This window comes from Pseudophryne corroboree, chromosome 6, assembly GCF_028390025.1.
Source record: "Pseudophryne corroboree isolate aPseCor3 chromosome 6, aPseCor3.hap2, whole genome shotgun sequence".
Lineage (NCBI taxonomy): Eukaryota > Metazoa > Chordata > Amphibia > Anura > Myobatrachidae > Pseudophryne > Pseudophryne corroboree.
In genome coordinates, this window is record NC_086449.1 from 372,935,468 (window position 1) to 372,952,057 (window position 16,590).

At 42.6% G+C, this 16,590-nt stretch overlaps 1 protein-coding gene across 3 annotated transcripts in view; it reads right to left on the reverse strand.

Moving 5' to 3' along the window:
* Positions 1 to 16,590, reverse strand: part of FLNC (filamin C) — a 73,404-nt gene that overhangs the window by 42,699 nt on the left and 14,115 nt on the right. For all 3 annotated transcript variants that reach the window (XM_063926708.1, XM_063926713.1, XM_063926707.1), the window contains exon 2: positions 1,118 to 1,366. In XM_063926708.1, the coding sequence (XP_063782778.1) occupies positions 1,118 to 1,366 (249 nt within the window). The remainder of the gene's footprint in view (positions 1 to 1,117; positions 1,367 to 16,590) is intronic.

Sequence of the window (16,590 nt, forward strand, 5' to 3'; positions counted from 1 at the left end):
AGAAATGAAAACAGTACTTCTTTGAACACCTGACCTATCCATTTCAAGCAGTAATATACTATCAATACATTCAGTGGATAATAATAAGGATAATGTAAGCTGTACATATGGATTCTAGTAATCAAAAAGTGACGAGCATACATTGATTCTTTGGGCAGTATCCTATTAGCCGTGTTAAAATTACCGCAGCTAAAGGTCTTGTCATGCCAGCTTATCAGAGATTTTGCTTCGCCTGCCTCAGTCCCCAGAAACAACCCCGTTTTCAAGCGAAATTGGAGCTGGTCTTCACGAAAACACACAGGTTTCACTGAACCTGTGTGTATTCGGGAGAAAAGGCATTTTTTTTTACAGGCGATCTAATTGGATAGCCTATATAAAAAAAAATTGATAAAACGTCAGGAAAAATCGTAAAAAACCTCTGTTCATCATGCCCAAGTTTTACTGCGGATAATAGCATACTGCCCATAGAATATTCATATCACATCAGATCATATAGTATTCACAGGTGAATTATGTTTAGTTTTGTCATTATGAAAATAAACTCTCTTTTTTTAGAAGTTGCAGCTACAATCCTTTAGTTTCTAGCACAGTGAGGGGGATATTCCCAGGGATCTCTACAGATATTCCTGTCTATGACCTATTACTTGGATGCTGATCACAAGGATCCAGTTCACCCACCGGTTGGAATGTGCCCTTTAGATTAAAATGTTTAACCCCTCATTTACTAAAACAAATATTCAACCTTTCTATACTGATAATCACTTCAGGATGCGGGTATTGTCAACTGGTCACTATCAGAATGCAGGCATTTAACAGACCTCTAGAGAGGTAGCGAGATGTAAAATATCTGTGAATTGCAACATATTAATTAAGGTGGGCCTTTCACTTTGGGATTAAAGTGTTTTACATAATGACTAAAAAAATTGTTTTTCTATGCTAAATACAAATCTTTTCAGGTTTTGCAGAAATACTTTCATCACATGGATTTAAAGCCAGGTTGAAAGTTGAAGTTCTGACTTAATTTTATCTTATTGTTTCACATCCTACTGGTTAGTAAAACTAATTTGAGCGTCAGTGAGTGCATGAAAAGGGTGGGATTAGAGTGTACATTACTTACCAGGGGCACAATTGTCTACCAGTGCACCCAGTGCTTTTCCATCCTGCCAGTCCCGGTGGAAATTCGTGATAGGCAGCTGTGGTATCTTATTCTGAATCCATCCCAGAAGCCTTTGCTTTGGTGTTTGTTTCTTGGCATCTTCTTCATCCTCATCCTCCCACATGGGCATAGAGATGGAGTAGTGCAGAATAAGTGTCCAGATCAGACCCAGGATAAGTTTAAGGTTTCCATCCACAATGGCTTTTGAATCTGTAAGTGATATAATATCATTGAGTTCAATCAAATTTTGTCTTACGCTATGTACTATGAAATACACTATTCCTAGACTAGTACCAATCCATTATATACACATAACAAACATACTACATTAAAGTATACTTTACCCTAATAAAACATGTTTTTGTTATATTTGGCCATTGGATTAATACTGAGAATTTTGTCTCACAATTTATGTATATGGTAATATCTAGGTATGTGGGTTCAGAATCAGTAAGCTGATGTACAGTACATGTTCACAGAATATCCCATTTATCTTACCATAAACAAATTTCCGTGCTATTATATAATACTTGTTTTATGGTCCCACTGACAAGTTAGAACACTTGACTTACTGTATGGCCCCCAGAACAATTTATAATTCCCTATAGGCCCATTGGCTGGTCTATAATACCTGTACAACGGCCCCACTGACTAGTCTATAATACCTATACACAGGGCAGTAGAGAGCCTGGCTGGACCCAGGTACTTTTCAGGGGTGTGGCCTAATCACAGGAGGTGTGGTCATGCACCCTTAGAAAAAAAACACTGCAAAAAATAGTATTTTAAGTGCCTTTATGGCCACACTGCAGCCCAACACACAGCAGTGTGTGCTGGGAGAAGAGCTGCATCAGCTACTGCCAGGTAAGGGGTAGGGGTCCAGGGCCCCCACTGGGCCCCTCCATCAGACCTGGGCCCTAGTAATTTGTACCCTCTCCCCCCTTCTCTCGGCACCACTGCCTGTACAATGGCCCCACCGACTACTTTAATATCTGTAAAATGGTCCATAATACCTGTCATATGGTATCACTGTTTAGACTACACTACCTGTCTTATCAACCCGTTGGCTAATCAATCATTTCTGTCTTATGGTGCCACTGACTAGTCTATAATACCTGACTAGTCTTTAATACCTGTTCTATGGTGCCACCTATAATACCTGTTCTATGGTGCCAGTGAGTAGTCTATAATACCTGTTCTATGGTGCCACTGACTAGTCCATAATATCTGTTATGATACCACTGACTAGTCTATAATAATGCCCCTCCTATAGTGCCACTGGTTAGTCAATAAAAATGTCATATGGTCCCACTGAATAGTTTATATTGCTGGTCATATGATCCACCTAACTAATCTATAATACCTATCCTATGGTCACACTGACTTGTCTATAATACTTGTCCCATTGCCCTATTCTCTGTTAACGTTTAGTATTACTATTAACATTTAGAGGCAGATTCAGTTACCCACTATGTTTACCGCCCGGGTACAGCTCTGGGTTTAATGTCCTGAGCAATTCAGTTTTTCTGCATTTTCCCTGCACAGTAAACCAGAGGGTGTTAACCCATAGATGTCTTTATAAGTTCAATGATCTGTGGGTTACACTGGGCGTGTAGCCCCAGATAGTGCATTTAACATGGAAATCTGAGTCAAGTGCACCCTCTGTGGCTAATGTGCGGGGTATAGGCAGGTTGTTGAATCTGACCCTTATTACACATTGAAAATCATTTTATGCAATAAGATATATTGCTGAGTGAGTCTCCGTATACTGCTACACACCCAACTGCAGGATGCACCCAAATCTCTAGATTATTTTTTACTATGAACTATGGTGATTCACCATCTAGATAGTTAAGATTTTAATCTGCTTTAATTATTTTGGGGCTTTGTATGATTCATTTAAGTTACTAAATCTTCTCATGGTGTTCTATGCGTTGACTTAATTCATTGTCTGAGCAACTTTATAATTCCTCAGCAGCAGTTTGTGCACATTTCAGACAGATAAAATCCTCTCTTATTTTATGATCCTTTAATGTGTAACTCTGTTCTATACTTCCATTGGCCACCTTTAGGTTTAAGTAAGGGGTGTTACTCTGCTTCACACCATTTGTATGTTTTGGGTAACATTAAAATGTTTTACATAATACATTGCTTTATCTTTCTGATTACATTTGTTTTATTTACCTTTATAATATTCAGGCAAAACCACTATACTGCCAATTGTAGTAGGAAGACAGAGAGATAAATCAATGTAATTAGTAGAAGTTTCAGAAGAGAAGGCAATATATCTGTGCTATATCATTCAGTGTGTACCGCCGACATCTCGTCCTGTCGGTCGTACCGTCAGCCACGATCCCTGGATCATTTAATGTGCACCCAGCCTTAGGGAAGTGTTGTGGATGTGTCAATAGAAGCGGCTGCGCTCTCAGACACAGTATCGCAGCCACAGAGGCCATGTTTAGCCGTAGTTTAGAAGGAGCCGCTGCGCCTGCCACAGGCTGGTGCAAGTGTGGATGGTGAGCGCAATGATGCGCCAATGGTGGATAGTTTAGAACCACCAGTGGAAGTACACAAGGGGAAGACAGATTTGCAATAGCCCAAAGAATCAGGGCCAGAGAGACAAGTAACTGGAGTTTCTGCCTCTGACTGCAGAACAATTCCCCCCATCTACCACATAAAGCACAATTAAAACTAAAAAAAAAATTAAAACATGTCCTATATCTGGAAATTTTTAAATATTGTTTTGTAGGCACAAATATAAGCTGCCATAAAGTAACTGTGATTCATAGTGTCATCATCAAAAGCATCCATATAAAAGTACATTTTATAAACCAGAGACAGATCAGTGCAGGAGTAATTTCACTGCAGGCTTCAATCACAGGGGAAACATTTGCCTCTATTTAAGGAAACATTCAGCAGCACTCACTATAACTTGACCATTTACATTCCCAGAGAGAACTGACATCTAGAAGTAAGTCCACTCTTACAGAGAGATGAATTTATGACCTGATTCTCAATACTAACATGTGGAGTTTAGATTAGAAAAAGATGACAAGCTCACACTCATGTCAGATACATTGTAAACTCACTGAATAAAACAATCTATATTTCCATGCTGCAGTGCTGATATAAGGTATATAATATTCATCACTCTCAGTATGCCAGTAATGTAGGCTACTGCTTCTTTTTCTTCACTCTCTTCTGAAGTGGGCGCCCCGCTTCACATTGCAATTTACAATGAATCATGATGTCTTGGCTCTGCCCTGCTGCACAATGACACGATAATGGCATATAAATTGACGCATGCCTATGGCGCACACTGGCCCTTTTTTATATATGGGGGGTGGGGGGGGGGGAAGCTGCAGTGCTGTTTCTTGCACACAGCGCTAAAATGTCTAGTTACGACACTGTATGTGTGCGCTATATACATAACTGCTAACAAATAAATAATGTGAACTGGGGATACTGGGAGGCATAATGTGTACTGGCAGCCCTATAATGTGATGTGATATAAACTAGGGAACTACTATGGTTCATAAAATAAACTAGGGCACTACTGTGGGGACTAATATTCAGTAGGCACTACTATGGGTCAGAAAATGAACTAGGGCACTATTACAGTATGGGACATAACATTAATAACTGCTGTGGAGAGGTGTCTCTTAAGAATCATTGGGACAGGGGCCCCTTCAATATGTTGCTGTGGGGCCCACAGTTCTGGTTACGCCCCTGATACTTATATTTGGTGAGTGGTGAGTCATGAATTATATTTGTAGAATAGTGAGCTCACATTTGCCACATGATTGATTTGGATAGTAGAGATATCAGTTAAGGGAGAACATATGTGGATAGCGATAATAATTTGCTTTGTTTCAAATGTAATCTTGTGTATTGTAAGCATACTTGCCTACCTGACCCTCTCCATGAGGGAGAAAATGCTCTGTTCCTGGACTTTCCTGGTAATGTATGATTGCCATCACCTGTGGTGAGCTAGTTAATTGATAAGAAAGGTGTTTCACCACAGGTGATGGCAATCATACATCACCAGGAAAGTCCAGGAACAGAGCATTTTCTCCCTCATGGAGAGGGTCAGGTAGGCAAGTATGATTGTAAGGAGTAATTTATCATCTACTGACGTTTCCCAACAACAGTACTCTGGGCTCACTGAGCACAGGTGACTTAATTAGTACTTCAGTTATTTTGATTTAACCATCTGTGATCAAGCCTGGATATCCCTAAAACCTGCACTGTTAGTGTGCCTTTAGGACCGAGGTCGGGAAACACTGACATACTGTGAAATAAAAAGTATGCTAGAAGTTGCCTGGAAGTCTTACGACCAGCAGCACTCAGCTTGCAAAATTTTCTATAGTCAGAGTATTTCCATTCCATTCCATGGTCTTACAAGTTTTTATGCTGGCCCCACCCCCACAATTATAAATTATTCTGGTAACTGTAGTTGAACTAGTGGAAATGAAAGTAGCCATTGCCACGGGTTCTGTATGACACTGCCGGCATCCTGACTGCCTGGAATGCTGAATGCATCCCATTGCCACTAGCACATTGGTGAAGTTTTCGGGAGAAGTAATGCCCAGAAGGGTGCAGTACATAGTTAAGACATTCACATTAAAAGGTAAAAGACTGCCAGTAATGCAGAGACAGCTGCCATGTAAGGAATGCTGTTGTGACTCCAGATCCTGTGGTCTTTGGTGTTCTCAGCTGTTTCCTGCTGGAGAATCAGAAGCAACTGCTGAAACGGTGGGACCAAGCGTGTGACACCTGTCACTAAGCCAGAAAACCTCACCACCTGCCCCATAGCACAAGCAACAATCCCCCTGCTATCTCCACCTTAGTCTGCACTGCTTATGCCATCTGCCCCCTAGTAATCAACAGACATGCCAGGAATCTGTCACCAGCACAGGATGAGTTAACATTACTAGCAATTATACCAGAAATTTGGAAATTTACTACAATATTACCTGCAGCTACCAACTGTTTCATTGTAAAGAACAATCAGCTGAATGTCAATGACATGTGCAGGAATAACTACACTGGAGATATAATTGAGTTTAAAATAGAATTTGTTAGTACTTCAGGCCAACCTTTAACTGATTAATCAATTAAGTAAAATGTGTAGAGCATTAATGAGAGCAAAAATGGTCACATTTTGTGTGTGTCCCTATAACAATTTCATAAGAACTGGAAGAAAGGTGACTGCCATAACAGGGGGGTCTGCAGTGGGATATCTGGGCTGTTCTTTATAACGCAACACTTCTGTTGGATGTCACACGAAAGTTAACTAATTAAAGAGTCAAGTCTGCTGTTAATCATGTACAAAGCTCTGTCTGCGGAGACGCACAGGTGACATTTTTTTTTATGAAGGAAAGCTACACAGGTGACAGGCGTTGAATCTGTCACTCCCCAGTAATGACAGCTGTCAGCTGACTCTGTACTAAGCAGCTGAGTTATCTAGTTATTTTCTACTACTCTGAGGTGACACAGAGGAGGTCATTTACAGAGTGTGCTCAATGTGCTCTGCTTGGTTCAACTGGACGATCAATGCGCATGCCTATCTGCAGCAAACTAGAAGCATGAACAGGGGGTCTATTCGGAGATGGACACAGCCGCTGCGTTCGCGTGCAACGACCTATTGCCATGCGATCACATAGTGATTGACAGTCATGTGTGTCAGGGGGGAGGTGGCAATGCTGCGGCATTTAGTGGGTGTGGTTCAGGCAACGCAGGCATGTCCGGACCATTTTCAGGGGCTGCTGCATGACATCACACGCAGCCGTTCTGAGAAAAAAATGGCGTCGGACCACCTGCCAGCACAGCCAGGCTGCGCAGTCAGGGGTCGTCCTCAAATCAATGTGCTCACAATTAAATTGCAAATGCGTCACAGAGCTGTGCAACACATATGCTAGACGGCCTTGCCCTGTGCTGGGTGGCCCCTAGCATGTGAGTATATTGATGCAGATCTGTGACTATCTCTGAATAATCCACAGTATGTGCAGATAATTATCTACACTGGTAAAAAAAACTCCCCTCTTATACCACCTTAATAGCACCAGTTCCAAATAAATAAATTTTTCCATTTAGCTGCTAAAATATTGCACAGTTGGGATGTAGTTGGCCTCCTTTGCTGCTTCGGGATTCCGGCGACAGTACTTTGACCATCAGGATTCCGACCGCCAGAATACCAGCAGCTCCGCCACAGCTATTCCCAATCCTGGGTGTCCATGACACCCATGGAGTGGGAATAGAACCTGTGGCGAGTGAAGTGAGCCAGTGAGCCCGCAGCGTGGCAAGCGTAGAGAGCCTGCAAGGGGGTACGTTCAGCTCGCCCCTCTGCCAGCATTCTAACAGTCAGGATTCCGGCATCGGGATTCCAAGCATCGGGATTCTGTACCCAACCCTTTTAGTTTAGCCTCATTTATGACATAAATAAATCATGATAGTTAGGACTCAGGAGGCATTAGGACTTTCATATGTGTAACAATTCTAATTGTAATATATGTAGCATGTGATGCTGTTTATTAAATAGTCTGAAGTGCATCTGGAAATGCAAAATGTTATGTTAAGGCACAAAATAGTCCATTAAAAGAATAAAATGAAAAGAGGGCTGTTCCAGGTGGCAGTCAAAAATTGCACCCCCCTCCCTTCCCCATCACTTTATCTCTGGTGAGGGGGAGGAGGGGGGGGGGGGTGCTATAGACATATATGTGTCATTCTTCAGATCAAATTGCTTTACATATTCTTGTCATGATGATATAGTATTAATATCACATTTCATCTACTATATAATACATTTTTACACTAAATATACTTACACCCTGCCAAAACATATATCCCTAATTCCTGTTATGGACATCTTTATCTCCAAGTGTGACAATGCATACAGGTATAAATGGCGAGTAATGTGGTGACTGACAGAAAGAAATAAAATACCTATATATTCAGGCTAGAATCATCTGGTGAAAATCAAATGGAAAAGTCATGCGGCTTAGTATCCCATAGGGAAACGAGCAAGCGGCAAAGGAGGACAGGATAAGAGAGTTTCATGTTAATGATTCCTGGAAAAACGAAGGGGGCTCTCCTGCATAGAAGACAGCCTATCAACGTTTTGGAAAAATGTAATATTTACTTTCGGTCTAACTGTACTTCATATGATGCCATTTTGTTCGGATTTCTCTTTTTTCTATTTTAATTAGATTCTACGCCCTTTATTTCTTAATAGGTAGAAGTTATCTTTAGCTGCATATCTCAGAGAAATAAATGAACCACTACACACATCACATAGTTTATATATTAAATAGTGTCTTCGTATCTCAAAATTGTGGCCTGGACACTTGTACTAAGGTCCTTTATGAGCCTGGCCTTCTCACTCTCTCTCTCTGCTATGTGCTGTGTCACTGGCAGATACTTTTTCTGTCCCCAGTGGCAGCCATGTATGCAAGAGGACAGGAGGCCATTAACAGCTGTGTCCCAGGATGCCAGAGTAGAAGGAAAGATGTGTGCCAAGAGCAGTGCATTAAACCTTTCTCTGCTATGTAGGGGAGCAGCAATCTGCACCTTAACACCTCTTTTCTCAGTGTTAAAGTTTATTTATTAATGCATCTCATCTATATCGAAGAATACGACTCAATAAGTGGTGCGACTTTCCATCATACAACGGTCTGTACCAGGGGGTGATTTAATTGCTTGTAGCTCCTATAGCCAGTCCTGGGAGTCTGCTGCCGCTGAGTGCAGCAGTCTCCTCTGGCTAGAAGGAGGGATGAGTGATCGCACTGGTTGTGCCCCCTACCTGGATCAGACCCTGACTGAGGGACACATGGCCCTTTCATTACCAGGGCCCAGGAATCCTCTGTACAGCCCTGCCTGTAGCTCCCATCTAAACTGCATGGGAGCAAATCAATTGTTTGCGTGACCAGCCCCAAGGCAGTACAGGTTGAGTATCCCTTATCCAAAATGCTTGGGACCAGAAGTATTTTGGATATCGGATTTTTCCGTATTTTGGAATAATTGCATACCATAATAAGATATCACGGAGATGGGACCCAAGTCTAAGCACAGAATGCATTTATGTTTCATATACCCCTTATACACACAGCCTGAAGGTCATTTTAGCCAATATTTTTTATAACTTTGTGCATTAAATAAAGTTTGTTTACATACACACAATTGATTTATGTTTCATATACACGTTATACACACAGCCTGAAGGTCATTTAATACAATATTTTTAATAACTTTGTGTATTTAACAAAGTTTGTATACATTGAGCCATCAGAAAACAAAGGTTTCACTATCTCAGTCTCACTCCAAAAAATCCGTATTTTGGAATATTCCGTATTTCGGAATATTTGGATATGGGATACTCAACCTGTATTTGGCGAGAATTTCTGCTCACACCCTCCTGAAGTAGGGTTTTGGGGCTAGTCGCGAGTGCCAGGCACACCGTAACTGCAGCGCGCCTGGCACTTAGCATGGTAGCAGCCACGTAGCATGGATAATCCCGTGCATTTTCGCGTGAGAAAGGGGCTGGTCATGCCAACAGTTGCTTCTGGGGAATTTAGACGGGAGCTACAAACAATTGAATTTTTTTCAGGACGGTACTCCTGTAACAGTACAAATGTTATAGCTTGGCAGGCAGAAACAGATTTATCACCATTATTAAAAATACTGTATGTATACATTTGACACTGACACTCCTCTATTAGAGCCGATGGGCCTCTTATAGAGGTAACTTTGCATTTGGAACCAACCATATTGACATGCAAGTGGAGCAAATACTTTGATATTTTTTCTGTGCAGGGTAAATACTGTCTGCTTTTCTATGTAGCCCACAAATGTTAGGTGGCTTTATTTTTTACAATGCAATTTAGAACTCAGGGGGTAATTCAGAGTTGATCGCAACAGTAAATTTGTTAGCAGTTGGGCAAAACCATGCGGGTAATTCCAAGTTGATCGCAGCAGGATTCTTGATAGCAATTGGGCAAAACCATGTACACTGCAGGGGAGGCAGATATAACATGTGCAGAAAGAGTTAGATTTGGGTGGGTTATTTTATTTCTGTGCAGGGTAAATACTGGCTGCTTTATTTTTACACTGCAAATTAGATTGCAGATTGAACACACCACACCCAAATCTAACTCTCTCTGCACATGTTATATCTGCCTCCCTTGCAGTGCACATGGTTTTGCCCAATTGCTAACAAAAATCCTGCTGCAATCAACTTGGAATTACCCCCCATGTGCACTGCAAGTGGTGCAGATGTAACATGCAGAGAGAGTTAGATTTGGGTGGGGTGTGTTCAATCTGAAATCTAAATTGGCGTGTAAAAATAAAGCAGCCAGTATTTACCCTGCACAGAAACAATATAACCCACCCAGATCTAAAGGGCCCTACAGACTGGGCGACCCGCCGCCGTGCTGCCCGACCGCCGATACGGACGAGGTGACAGGGGGAGTGACGTTTCTTCACTCCCCCCATCACCCGGCACCATAGCAATGCATGCTAATATGGACAATCTCGTCCATATTGGCCTGAATGCATAAGGCCGCACATCGTTCATCGTTGGTGCCTACACACTGCACGATATGAACGTCCATATTGGGGTAATTCCAATTCCAAGTTGATCGCAGCAGGAATTTTGTTAGCAGTTGGGCAAAACCATGTGCACTGCAGGGGAGGCAGATATAACGTACAGAAAGAGTTAGATTTGGGTGGGTTATTTTATTTCTGTGCAGGGTAAATACTGACTGCTTTATTTTTACACTGCAAATTAGATTGCAGATTGAACACACCACACCCAAATCTAACTCTCTCTGCACATGTTAAATCTGCCTCCCCTGCAGTGCACATGGTTTTGCTCAACTGCTACCAAAAATCCTGCTGCGATCAACTTGGAATTACCCCCATTGTGCAGTGTTATCTGCCAGTGTGTAGGGCCCTTAACTCTCTCTGCAAATGTTATATCTGCACTACCTGCAGTGCACATGGTTTTGCCCAACTGCTAACAAATTTGCTGCTGCGATCAACTCTGAATTACCCCCCATGCGCACTGCAGGTGTGGCAGATATAACATTTGCAGAGAGAGTTAGATTTGGGTGGGTTATGTTGTTTTTGTGCAGGGTAAATACTGGCTGCTTTATTTTTACACTGCAATTTCATACCTCCTAACGTGACCCTCTCCAGGAGGGACACAATGCTCTGCTTCTGGACTTCTCTCTTAATTTATGATTGCCGGCACCTGTGTTGAACAGGTTAATAAATAAGAAAGGTGTTTCACCACAGGTGATGGCAATCAGAAATTAAGAGGGAAGTCCAGGAGTAGAGCATTCTGTCCCTCCTGGAGAGGGTCATGTTGGGAGGTATGCAATTTAGATATCAGTTGAACACACCCAACCCAAATCTAAGGGGCCCTACACACTCGGCGATGCGCCGCCGAGGTGCCCGACGGCCGATACGGCCGACGAGCAACCCGGCGGCGGGGGGGCAGTGACGGGGGGAGTGAAGTTTCTTCACTCCCCCCGTCACCCGGCTGCATTGAAGTGCAGGCAAATATGGACGAGATCGTCCATATTGGCCTGCATGCACAGCCGACGGGAGATCAGCGATGAACGAGCGCGGGGCCGCGCATCGTTCATCGCTGGAGTCTCCACACTGAAAGATATGAACGAGTTCTCGTTCATTTATGAACGAGATCGTTCATATCTTTCAGAATATCGGCATGTGTGTAGGGCCTATAACTCTCTCAGTCTGCACGTTATATCTGCCCCACCTGCACTGCACATGGGTGGTCATTCCGAGTTGTTCGCTCGCTAGCTGCTTTTAGCAGCATTGCAAACGCTAGGCCGCCGCCCTCTGGGAGTGTATCTTAGCATAGCAGAATAGCGATCGAAAGATTAGCAGAACTGCTACTAAATATTTTCTTGCAGTTTCTGAGTAGCTCCAGACCTACTCCTAGATTGCGATCAGCTCAGTCCGTTTAGTTCCTGGTTTGATGTCACAAACACGCCCTGCGTTCGGCCAGCCACTCCCCCGTTTCCCCAGCCACTCCTGCATTTTTCCCTGACACGCCTGCGTTTTTAGCACACTCCCGGAAAACGCTCAGTTACCACCCAGAAACGCCCCTTTCCTGTCAATCACTCACCGATCAGCAGTGCGACTGAAAAGCGCCGCACGAACAACAGCAAAACTGCTAAGTTTTTAGTTAAATAACTAAGCGCATGCGCGCTGCGTACCATGCGCATGCGCATTTAGCAGCAAAGCGCAGCACTGAGAAAATTGGCAACGAGCGGACAACTCTAAATGACCACCATGGTTTTGCCCAACTGCTAACAAATTTGCTGCTGTGATCAACTCTAAATTAGGCCCTCAATTTGGTCACACCCTACCCAAATCTAACTCTCTCTGCACATGTTACATCTGCCCCCCTGCAGTGCAACATGATTTTGTCTGAGTGGAGTTACTTGCTTTTTTTTTGCTTTACTTCCAAATCAGAATCGGAACTATATTTTATCTAACTATAACAGCAGAACAACCAAGATGACAACTTCCACTCAGTTTTATAAATGCAAGTATTCAGTAAAATAAGGTTTGTGTGCTTCCTGTAGCAGAAACATAAACATCGCTAGGAAAAAAATAGTTTTAACATAATAAAAATGATATATTATCCCTTTAACTATGATACACTCAACAACTAATATGTTGCAGGGCTAATATCTGGTTTAAATAAATTGATGTCCCCTTTCCAGATTAGAACAATGAACTTGATCATTAAATTATATTCACATTTTGCCAAATAAGTCATGTGTTGCTCATAATATCTGTAATTAAAATCTGCTTCATCACACAAACCAAAAGCATTGAACTGCTTAGTATGATGCTCTAGGGAGCATTGGAGCAGATGTATTATGCCTCGAGTAGTGATAAAGCAGTGATAAGTGCAAGGTCATACTGCACCAGCCAATCAGCTCCAATATATACAATTACAGTTAGGTGCTAATTGTTTGGTGCGTTATATCACCATGCACTTATCACTGCTTTATCACTTCTCTAGGCTTAATACATCTGCCCCAATTGTCTGCCCTCATATCAGAGCTGGATACATACAGAATAGGAGGATGGCATATACTATATTATTAACATGTTTCTATGACACGTCTCATCAGTCTGTTTACACAGTACTGTGGCCCTGCAAACTGCATTGTTTATACACTCACAAGGTAAAACATTTTTGACAGATGTTTATGTCAGTCTGCTCATATAAGGGTGTGTGGCCCATTCTCTGCCTCCCCTTTTTCTGTAGCCTGTATATAAATATCTGTAAAACAAAAATCACATTGTACAGCTTATATACTAAGGAAAGTCCCTTAAGTGAAGTTGGCAGAAAATCTGTATCGTATATGGTACATTCATGAAGCTCAGAGGGGGCTCACTCACTGTATCTCTTACAGATACCTGAAGCAATTACAAAAGCACTTGTGGCCAAATACAGTATTCATGTATGTGCAATTGTACATGTGAAAAAGCTAGTCGAGCACGCAAGTGTCCCTCCTTTCAAGCCACAGGAGTTGGGAGATATGATAATACCATACTAGATAAGTCTAGTTCCTTACTGACCATACATCCAGTACTTCTCAGAAATATGTTTATACTAAAACCACTCAAATATACTTCACAGAGAATAATGCCATAAAATGAATAACTTTCACCTTCAAATAAAGAGGCATAGGATTCCCCAGCTTGCCTTGTGTTATGAATTGGTAGATGCTTTTAATATACAGATCCCATGTGTTTCTTTTAATATGTACTGAGTGACATATTGACTACATGATACGTTGACTTCTATGTTTACTGAACTATCCGTTCTTTCTATACGTGTTCTTCTAGAAATGACTATGTGTAATAAACAGTCATCTGTCTTTATCGTTGTACCAGTACAAATTCTTTGTGTATGTTTTCTGAGTATAAATAACCTCTTTTCTATGTGTGTTGTACAGAAATACATACAATTGTGACTATAAATAGTCAGGGTATGCCTGTATCTGTCAGCATAGACAGAGACACACTGTAGAGACACACTGACAAACCGGGACAGGTTCAGAAATATTTTGTGGTACTCTATATTATTAGCAAAGCAAGATTTCATGTGCATACTGTAAAATGACTGAAAATAACACTTTTACCATCAGTTACTATACAGATGAAAATCTCCATTAGCCTCGCCCATAACAACACTGTACAAGGTTCCTCAGATAAGTAATACCCCTTTCACACCAAAATCCCAGGTCGGACCCAGGATTTGGAACACAGTTCCCACACAGGTCAGACCCTGGACATACCATATTCACTACGTGGCCCCGACCCAGGTTATTGTAACGGGTGTGCCCAGTTTATGCTGCTCACGTGCGCAGTGTTAACTGTTCTGCCAGCGCTTGAAGATAACATCATCTCCAAGTGCCAGTAATGTGGCCCTTCCTATGCTGTAAATGGACCCGGGTCACCAGTTCACACTGCCTCTTAACTTGGGTCCTTCCCGGGTCAACACTGCTCATTACCCAGGCTGGATTCCCAGGTCACTGGACCTGGGTTATTTTTCAGGGACCCTTTCACACCAATCCACGACCTGGGGTAATCCCAGCAATAATCCGGGTAATTGAGGTGGTGCAAAAGGGGTATTGCTCTTCTAAGGGAGATAATTATTTTGGTTAGCAGGTAGGCCATAACTCTTATTAACCATGGTCACAGGCCTTTTCATGCACCCCTGTGTAATCTCAATTGTTCTAAACCTGTGTCAGCTGCTCCTTAGTAATTTACCGGCTGTGTCAGGTGACTAGTATGCCTTTAAAAGCCACTAGATATGTGGCAGGCATACATTAAACCTAGTGGGCATATTTGCAGTTATATTATATGTGATACAGTTGCCAGGTTTTAATTCTTTAGGCTTTGTGATAGTGTAGGACCTGCATGAAGGTGGGGTACCTTGAAAATCGGTATGCAGGCTTCCGTGCATTGGCCAATCCACCAACTAAACCCCCATCATTTATTTATTGATGTTGTGAGGACAAGTGAGCTTGCTATGGTGAGTGCTGAATTCTCTATTTTGTATGTATTTGGGTAGGTGGCCATGGGCTGCATGCACCCCACCCTATGAGTGGTGAGTGCAGATACTGCACCCCGCTTCTGGGGTGGCGAGTGCTGTGGTTTTCTATATTTGTTTGTATATATATATGTGTATATATATATATATATATATATATATATCTTGGTTTGCAATAATGATGCTTAGCAGAGGGTCCCATGGTAACTACAGTAACTGTAGAGCAGCATGTGCAGGAAAATTACATTTACTGTGTCCCTTACTCCAGAGTTTTCAAAACTCCATTAAAGTCCATGTTTTAAGGATATCCATGCCTGAATCCAGATGATTAATTCAAATTGACTGAGATACTAATTAAGTCACCTGTGCTCAAGCACATCCTTAAAATGTAGACTGTAATGGCGGGGTTTGGGACACTCTGTCTTACTCATACCCTCCAACATGACCCATTCCATTAGTTACAATATGCTCTGTTCCTGGACTTCCTTTTCAGTGGCGGCTCCAGAGGTAGGGCTGCAGCACAGTCCAAAATTCTGATAGGGGAGCCACACCAACGGCCACCACAAATTGCCAAATATTTCCTGCCGGGACTTAAGGCCCGTACACACTGGTTGATATATCGGCCGTTCTCCTGAACGGCCTATATATCGCGGGACCGTCGGCCCGTGTGTATGGCCGATACGTCTGTGAACTCCGTCGTTCACAGACGTATCGCGTCGGCCGCGCAGCACAGCCGACGGCCAATATATCTACCGATATATTGGCGCGTCGCTGTGTATGTACGGGGCGGTTGGCCGACCGCCCGTACACATGCTGCGGCAGCCGGCGGTGATTGACAGGTGAACTGGGTGGGCGTGTGTACCCGCCCGCCCAGTTCATGACGTCAGTCCCCGATGGATCGAGCAGTGTGTATGCTGAACACACTGCTCGATCCGTCCATAGATATATCTGTAGATCAATTGATCTGCAGATATATCTGTTAGTGCGTACCCACCTTTATTGGCAGTTGGTGTGGCTCCTCTATTTGAATTTTGAACTGTTCTGCAGCCGCACCTCTGCAACTGCCACTGGCAAGGAAATCCAGGAACAGAGCATTGTGTGTACCTAACGGAATGGGTCATTTTGGATGGTATGCCTTACTCCTTGTTGCAAAAGAGGGTGGATCTTGCATTCAAAGAAGGGGGTTCTTTCCTAGTGTGACTCATGCTTCAGTGTCTGTGGTGGCTGCTTCATCCTAGAGAAGAATGATCTCTATGACAATAAGCATTACCAATGTGTACCTATTGTGTACTAACCCAGGATATGTGATGTCTCCCATATACCATTTAGTGCA